The sequence below is a fragment of the Chelonoidis abingdonii genome, chromosome 4, assembly GCF_003597395.2.
Source record: "Chelonoidis abingdonii isolate Lonesome George chromosome 4, CheloAbing_2.0, whole genome shotgun sequence".
In the NCBI taxonomy this organism is placed as follows: domain Eukaryota; kingdom Metazoa; phylum Chordata; order Testudines; family Testudinidae; genus Chelonoidis; species Chelonoidis abingdonii.
In genome coordinates this window covers 45,095,305-45,104,386 of record NC_133772.1, presented here as the reverse complement: position 1 = coordinate 45,104,386, position 9,082 = coordinate 45,095,305, and the positions used below count along the sequence as shown (strand labels likewise).

The window sequence follows — 9,082 nt, the reverse complement described above, 5'->3', positions numbered from 1 at the left end:
CTAAGTCCATAAATGGCTATTAGCCAGGAAGGGTAAAGAATGGTGTCCCTAGCCTCTGTTCATCAGAGGATGGAGATGGATGGCAGGAGAAAGATCACTTGATCATTGCCTGTTAGCTTCACTCCCTCTGGGGCACCTGGCATTGGCCACTGTGGGTAGACAGATACTGGGCTAGATGAACCTTTGGTCTGACCCGGTACGGTCGTTCTTATGTTACGTTCTTATGACTGTTTAATCTGACATATTCATAAGTCTCCACCCACAGGTCCCTGACTGTGGTGGGCTACTGTGTTAGTTATTCCCATTAAAGCTCACACTTGCTCTGTCAATGCCTCTTTCCAGGTCTGTTGATGTTTGCCATCACACACATCCTGTACTCCTCAGCATTTGGGATGAAGCCTTTGGACCTGAAAGCCGGCTTTGTGATGACCCTCGTTTCTAGCTTCTGCTACACCTTCCTCTACTACTACCTCTCAGGCCCCTTCACCTACCTGGTAGCTGTCTATATCGCTTTGATTGGCTTCATGGGGTGGCGCGCCATTGCTGGCGTGCAGCTGTGCAATGATCTCTGGACTTGGACCAAGCTTTCGGCCTGTATTGGCGCAGTGCTTTTCATGGTGTCAGATTTAACCATTGCAGTTAACAAGTTCTGCTTCCCGGTGCCCTACTCACGTGCCATCATCATGGCTACTTACTATGCAGCCCAGATGCTCATTGCACTCTCAGCTGTGGAGAGCAGGGATGAAGAGGACTTCAAAAGGAGGAATTAGACGGGACACCAGCAGGCTCATGAACTGCATGGATTATAACTGGGGTGCTGTCGCAGCATTAGTCGCTGAGGGATATCTCCATCTCTCAAGGTGCATTGATGATAGAGATTTTGCCTCTTTGAAGCATTATCTTTGGGGGTTTTTAATCTGACTCTCCTTGAATGTAATTTACTTCAGTGTGGAGACCACATTGGAGAATTTAGACTGCTCCTACAGTACCTACTCATTGACCTTTTCCTCTTGGACGCTTCAGGAGTCCTCTTTAATACCACATTATATTTGTTAATCCTGAAGGTGGTTCTGAATGTTATGGAGGGAGAAGGCTAATTTAAAGAGACCATGAAAAGAAGCTAGGCAGGTTAAGAGGCTGCCTTTGACCCTGGACACACACATGTCCAAATCCCAGCTAAGGTGATAGGGTGACCAGACAGCAAATGTGAAAAATCAGGACAGGCGGGGATGGTGGTAATAGGAGCCTTTATAAGAAAGGCCCAAAAATCTGGACTGTCCCTATAAAACATCTGGTGAAAATGAGTCTAGGTGATGACTAGACTAGATCCCACCTGTGGGCATTACAAAGCCACCACACAGCGTGCAGCAACTGACTGCCTCTGCTCAAAGAAAGCCCAGGAGTAGCATAGCAGGAGGATAGGTAGTGCAGGTCAGGGCTGAAGTACATTGGTAAGAATTGGGTGGTGGGAAACTTGCACTGTACCTGATTCTAACCAGGACTCCTCTGAATTCCAAATTCATGCAACTTCCTATTTAAATGCCATTCAAAGTTTTTCTGCCCAATATGAATGCTGCTGAGCATTTAGTACGTGATACACTTTCAGCAGCAACTGCAGAATGCAACAACATTCGGAACTTTGAGAAAATAGGAAATGAAAGGCATTCTTTAAGCAGGCTGGGTTACGATGAAAGGATACATGCATGTAAGTTAATGAGCAGTTTAAGCAGGCAACTTTCAGCATTTGCTATGTTGGCCTAGGGTAGTCCTGTGGCCGTGTGCTAAGATACATGACGGAACAATGGATCTGTCTTTCAACATCAGACCGCACCCCATTACCAGTATCTTTGTTGACTGAATTAATAAGCCAGGCAAACCTCCTGTACCTCCTCTGTAGGTGTTGAGAGCTCTTGAATCAGTGACAATACTTGTGTCAACTCCAAAACAAAGGCAAAGTATTAAAACACTATGGGATATGGCATACTTTGATCACTGTGAAGTTACTCCAGACCCAAGTTTATGGATGCATCATTCGTGGTAATAGGCAATTGTTTTAACTGTGAGCTTGGTAGCTTTTCAGGGAAACCTATTTATTCAATTAAGACCAGTAGGCTTCTCTAGATTTGTATATGTCTACACACACACCTGACCCTATTCATAGGTGCACAGTAGTATGGCATTAGTAGCCACTCTATGCAACCTGAGCTGGGGTATTCTGTGCTTTGCCCCATGCCTTGGGAGATGCATTCCACTAAGGAATCAATTTATTTCTTCTGGGCTCACATTTGTCCATAATGTGGGAATTGGGAGACTGGAATTTGTCATCTAAGCATTTATCGCTCAGTATTTACAGCCACTAAGTGAGAATACTCTGCATATTTGCACATAATATTTAATATGCCCCTTACTCAGGGTATTTGTTAGCATTTTCCCTTACCTCCAAAGCCAGCTATGTAGAACAAGTGTCTGTTTTTTACCAGTCAGTGGCAAAGCAGCAAGTTTTTGCCGCTTGACTTTGCAAAGCCCCCTTTGAGGCAAAGCTACCTGAAAAGAACGATTCTGTGCATTCAAACCAACTCACCTCATTTTTCCTAACGTCCTGGAGCCTATAATAAAATCAGAATCATCAGAGATGGGAAAACCAATTTCCTACCAACCCAAACTGTTTGGCCATCTTATCCTCCCCTCTGCCATAGCAAGAGTAGCTCTTCCATTAGACTCTGTTAAGGATTCTGGTGAGGTATTTTTAATTTCACAGTTATAATGCTACTTTCCAATAGTTCCTTCCCTCCTGCATGCTAGTTTTAATTTATTGGGGGTTGCTCACAAGTGCTGAGCTGTTGCTGCCCTGGATTTTTCTTTGACACATGACAAATGGATGGAGAGGCATTTCCTATGAATATACACTGATAGTGCATCGAGGGGGCTTTCCTCCCCCTTTCCCAAATCTGATGGTGTCCCTTTAAAGTTTATTTTGTGGCCCTTCCTCTCATTGCTCAGAGAGGTACTCACATGAGTAGTCCCACTGATTGTAATGAGACCACACAGGTGAATAACTGTTCCTAAATGTGAGTGAGGAGTTCACAAGTGGGCCCTGTCACAGGGTGCTCTACTCACCACAGGATGGCACCTCCTCCTGGTGGTTCTGAGGATTAGCTCTGCCAGACCAACACCTCTTCCCATGGTTGCAATCCACCTCTCTGTCTGCAGCCCCTCTTTCACTCCAGGGAGCTGCTGCTTCCTCTTTGTGATTCAGCTGTCCAACCAGGTCATTAAGTGGCTGCTTCTTCCACCACAGTCTTTCAAAGTCTTCTTCCACAGCCAGTCCTCACACCCACTGCCCTCACAACATCACTTCACCAGTCTTCCTCTTCACTGCCCTTAGCGCTACCACTCTGCAGTGGTTGGTAGGGGAACCCAGGCCCACCCTCTATTCAGGGCTTCCAGGCTGTATAGTGAATAGTTAAGCCTTACTACTCTCACCCCTGGATTCCTTCCTACTGTGAGTCTTCTCCCCTACCTCAGGAAGTGAGACAACAGACTTTCTTGCTGCTACTTTCTTATACCAGCTCCAGTCTCCTGGCTTTGTAGAAGCCCCACCTGTCCTTTCACAGGTGATCTTCCTTCTAATTAGCTTCTTCCAGTCTAAATCTCCCGTTTCCAGCCTAATTTGGTTGATTAGGCTTGACTAGGCCTAATTCAACCCTTGCAGAGTTAGTGTGGGGAGTACATCTCATCACAGGCCCTATGCTGTGAGAGCTTTGTTTTTGCACCTGGCATTTCTGAGATTGATCCTGCAGGTTTCTTGAAGGCCAGTTGCAATGCCCTGACTGAGGATTGTCTACAGGGCTGCAGCTGCACTGATGCAGTGCACAGTTGTAGCACTTAGTGAAGACACTACCTATGCTGACAGGAGAGTTCTCCCATCAGCACAGGTACTCCAACTCCCCGAGAGGCAGGCTTCTCTCATCGATGTAGTGCTGTCTATACCAGCAGTTCAGCTAGTTTAATTGCGTTGCTCAAGGGTATGGATTCTCCATGCTACCGCTTGACGTAGTTATGCTGACATAAGTCTGTAGTGTAGACCAAGCCTCAGTTTGTGCTGCAGCCCTGCTCACTTCACCCCCTGGAATCCAGTAATAGTCACTTTAGTTCACTTCAGTCCTGTAGTCTTTGTTCTTTGGGGGTTCTCCCAGCACTGTTCAAAGGCAGCTCCTGTTTTCCCTGTTATTAAGATATTGAAAGTAAATGGCAGGTTTTTCAGGACCGTATATGACACAAAGAGATGCTGTCAGCTCCAAATTTGTCCCCAAAGTAGAGTTAATAATGGTATCCACAATACTCCATTGCTTTCCATGGAGCTTTGCCAATTTACACCAGCTGTAGATTTGTCCCACAGTTTGCAAAGCCCTTGGGGCTAACACCTGCTATCTAAGTAGCAAGACAATATTAATAACTGAATGATCTGTGCATTACGTCCCTGAATTGAAGGAAAATGGTCTTTATCAGCGATTGGTTGCAAGAGTGAACACACCACCTGTGCCAGGGAAATAGTAGATGGGTGAGCATCTCCTAAGTGCAGCACCTCCACCTGACACCCTCTTCTCTTGTGCGTTTGTCTCAAAGGGAGATGCTGGGAGAGAGGCAGGCACTGGTAGAACTAACCAGGCTGCAGTGTTAGTGTTTAGTTAGAGAGCTACATGGGTGAGCACCTCAGAGTCTCTCAACCAACCCCCTCATTTTATATTACAAACTCTTCTGAGCCAATCACACTGATGCGGTGGCATTGTTTTGGACTCTTACCTGAGAATGATGGAAGTTTAGGAAAATATAATTCCACTTTGATTTAACCTCTTGTAAAATATGTGGGCCTCCATTCTCTGGTGCACCCAAGGGGTGCTTGGCACAGGCTGGAGAGGAGGCAAAGATCTCTTGAAAAGACTTTTGCACCTTGCCAAATCTGTAGCCCTCTGGCCACATGGGCAGGCTCTAGTGTAAGCTGAAGTGGCCTGAAAGCTATTCTAATCTATGCTAGTTGCCAGTGGTCCTGTGCAGTAGTTCTGGCAGCTGAGGACTGCCATAATATAAGGGAAGGCTGATCATGTCCCCTGTGTGAGTGTTAGCAACAGAGGACAGCTTCTGCTCCTCTCCTTGGCTTGGTGATGCTCCCACAAACCTTCCTTCTCCTTGGCTGGTGCAAAGAGCGCGCCTTCCTGTGTTATAATTTAGCTCACAGAGTAGCACTGAATCCACGGGACGACTGGCAGAGTAATGCACTATTCTACCTGAGCACGGCTGGCAGGACCAGTGGGCAGTATTAGCAGCAGTGCACAATAGGCTCCTGGCACTGAGAACACCCCACACTTTCTTTATTGAGTAGTTTTCACACCCATCAGTAGCACAATAGTACTGTTTAGGCTTTTGACTTCCATTGAGTTCAATGAGGATCTGGACCTTCCTTCCAAAGACTCTTCATATTTTAGAAAATGTAAGTACCATTGTAAAAGGCTGGGTTAACAATAGTGCCCCTCCAGAAGTGTCTGCTGCTTTATAAACATACACCAGAAAGGTTAACTGCATTATTGAGGGAGAAAGCATTGTAAATAGTAATCTCCTCCCTCTAATGCTGTTGCATAGTATTGCCAGTATTCATTCACTCAAGGGATTGCTTCTGCTAGAGCCACCAGCTATAGGAGGTGTGCAGCATCTCCATTCATCAGTTTTGCTTATCTCATGATCCCCAGCTTGGCCCCTGCATTGCTGTTCTTTGTGGATGAAGCCCTCTTCCTGCCATAGAGCCAGCTAGAGAAAATATGCATGTTCAGTGCTATAACCATCGGCTGGGGCCAGTGCGAGCAGGATGAGAGTGAATGGCTAATTTAAGATTTATTTAACTCTCTCCTGGACTTTGTCACTTTGGCATATCTATTCTTATTTTCTTCAAGGATTTTTCCCCCATCCTGTAAGAAACACTGACATGCTAAGTAAAGAGGCTAATGGCTACCTTCATTTAATGTTATAACCTTCCCATCTCTGAGTTAATAGGGTGTCTCTTTCTTCACCTCCAGAGAGTATTATTCTTCAGTTTCCTGAAGCAGTTTTGATGATTTTTCTGTAATTTTTTTCATTCAGGTTTATTTTACTATCTGCCAATCTCAGCCCTTGATCCTGATGATGATTGCAGGATGTTCAGTGGGCGTTTATAGGTGATCTGTCTTTTTGACATGAGGGAGCTAATGTAATCTGAGCATGGGCACTGTAAAATGCACTGCGTCTGTTGTGGGCCTGCGCCTGGAGAACTCTGTGAGAGTCAGTCAAGGGTTGCTCAGAGTGTCACAGGTTCAGGCTGTTAGAAAGAGTCACCCTGGTCTCTCGCCTGTCTCCCTCTCCACATCCCTTTAATCCACATTACTTGAACAAAACTCTGTTTTCCTGGGAGAGCCTTTCTTGCTGGGAAGAGGCCAGCTGCTATGAGCACAGATTTGACACAGCCAGCTCTAATTCTTCTGATTAAGCCTGGGAAGCGTTGACCAGTTGCTGGGGGAGGTGGATGTCTGTGTTAGATACTGTTTCCTGGGACAAAACACAGTTCAACACTGGTGAAAGCAATCTAGGATTTGAAAGGTGGTGGCAATGTAGGAATGGAGAGCACATAAATGTCCATCTGAGTCTTTTCCACTTCCTTCCTTACTCTTCCATTGTCTCTCTTTGCCTTTTACATTTGAAAGTATTGTTCTCCTTCCCTTCCCCCCACTCCAAACACATACACAGACTTTCCCTTTAAAAGCAAAATCTTTAAGGATTTTGTACTCGAAATTCTTGTGTGTAGTTAATTGAGGTTATATATACAGTACAAACCATATCTTCCACTACTGTACTAGCCATTAAGTGCCAGCAGATCCAGTAACTCCTTATTCAGGGAGACTAAGAATGTGTTGAGTCTACTTGATCTGCCTAGCCTTTACCATATATGGGACCCAACTCTGAACTCCTTTGCTCACAAAAACCTTCTCTTGAAGCCAATTGGCCTGATTTTCACCTCACACCATTTTTATACTCCTGTAACTCCACTGGGCTGGGCTGGACCATACCAATACCACTGAAGTCAGTGGAGCTACTCTGGTGTAAAGCTGAAGTGTAGAGGAGACTTCAGCAGAGCCACTCTTGATTTACACCAGCGTGAGATCAGAATTGGGTTAAGTGGGCCCTTAGTATTTAATAGACAGTTTAGAAGAAGGACTAGAAGGCTTTCACTACCCGCCCCTTCTTTCTAACGTAGCTATTGGCCTTGGAGGGGAAAGTGGTCAAAACCGACCCAATATAAAGCTCAGTGGCAGATTTCTCTTTCTCTAGTTTGGGTGCATGGGAGTGCTGAATTGCCTAGTTTTGGCAGAGAGAGAGATATGCTCTTTTATCTGGAGAGGCAGCAGAGCTGAGTGGTCTGAGCCCAGGACAGGATCTCTACAACTCCTAAATTCTGAGCCTGGCTTTGACAGCTGTTCCTTTTGGGGCCTTGGTTAAATCAGCTGGTCTGAAAGGATGTAATTCTCATTAAAGTCAATAGAGGTATGCCAGTTTACAGCAGTTGAGAACCTAACTCTCTGTGTCTGTTCCCCCCCGCACGCCCCCCCCATCTGTAAAATGCTTACCTACCTCACAGGGGTGGTGTGAGGATTAGTGCATGTTTGTAAAGTGCTTTGAAAGGTGTAAAGCACTAGATAAGTGCTAAGTATTATTGTTATACTATAGTATTCAACATAAAAATGCTTCTAGGAACCTGCAGAAATTCACTTGAAAAAAGGTGACACGAATAAATGCCTTTTCATGTTTCAGTTAGATTTCTGCATCAGATGGAAAGCAAATGCAAAATAGTCATTTGCATTATCTATTAGGGATGAGCCCAAGCTAAAATTCTGGACCCAGACACACCCAGACTTCAAGGGAAGTGTATTTTTAACAAGTCTGAATTCAGATCCCAAAGTTGCAAATGATCTTTAGTCTTTCTAAAAGTCAGAAGCAAAACCCCAAGATGTGAGCACCTACATCCCAATTTTGCAACTCAGGCTCATCTCTGAATGAGCAAGAATAAGACTGATCCAGCCAAAACAGAATATCCTAATTCTAACTTGATTATTGCTGAAAATGTTGAAGTTGAAAATGCTGTGGTTCTGTTCACCTTTTCTCATGCAGAAAGTCAACTAGATTTTAAGGAACAAGTTACAAAAGAGCAACAGAGAGTCCTGTGGCACCTTAAAGACAAACAGATGTATTGGAGCATAAGCTTTCGTGGGTGAATTGTGTCTGACGAAGTGGGCATTCATCCACGAAAGCTTATGCTCCAATACATCTGTTAGTCTTTAAGGTGCCACAGGACTCTTTGTTGCTTTTTACAGATCCAGATTAACACAGCTACCCCTCTGATACTTGAGTTACAAAAGAGAGATTTAATTTTCTTTGATCATAAACTTTGACTTTAAAGCCAGTGGAGAGCGAATGCCCATTTTGGAATTATACATCCTACATACAGTGGGACAGGAATTAAGATTTTCCAGATGAGAATGTGTTTGTATAAACAGCTGCTGGACTCAGAACAAATCTATGAAGAGAATTATGGCTCCAAAATGTGATTGGATCTCTCAAATAGAATAAATTGGCATAACTCTATTGATTTCAAATCAGGCTCCCAAACTGTAAATTATTTTTTCCAGTAGCACCCACAATGTGCTAGGTACTGTACAAACACAAATGAAGGATGAAGCGCTTACATTCTAAAAATGTGTGTATACCTGTGAAATGGACCATAATTCTCAAGCAGTTAAACTTACATTATTATGAACTCAAAGGCAAATACAATGCAAATTTTTATTGTTTCTTTAAATGTTTGATAGATATTTGTTTTCTTAGTTTGGAGGAAGTTCCGTTGATGATGTATTTTTTTTCCTTTTAATGTAAAAATATAAAAATTATGTCTCTATACCTATAGATTAAAAAAAATTCAAAAAGTGGCCAGTTGGCTTAAATGCCAGAATTTTTAGTGGCTTGTATTGTGTCGTGGTGACGCCAAATTGCTGTAGAAATAAAC

The 9,082-nt window shown here is 44.0% G+C and overlaps 1 protein-coding gene across 1 annotated transcript in view; it reads left to right on the top strand.

The window, feature by feature from the left end:
• Positions 1 to 2,104, top strand: part of TMEM86A (transmembrane protein 86A) — a 49,719-nt gene extending 47,615 nt beyond the window's left edge. Inside the window, exon 3 of the mRNA XM_032765504.2 lies at positions 343 to 2,104. Coding sequence (XP_032621395.1) covers positions 343 to 770 — 428 coding nt within the window. The 3' untranslated portion in view covers positions 771 to 2,104. The remainder of the gene's footprint in view (positions 1 to 342) is intronic.
• The last annotated feature ends 6,978 nt before the right edge of the window (positions 2,105 to 9,082 follow it).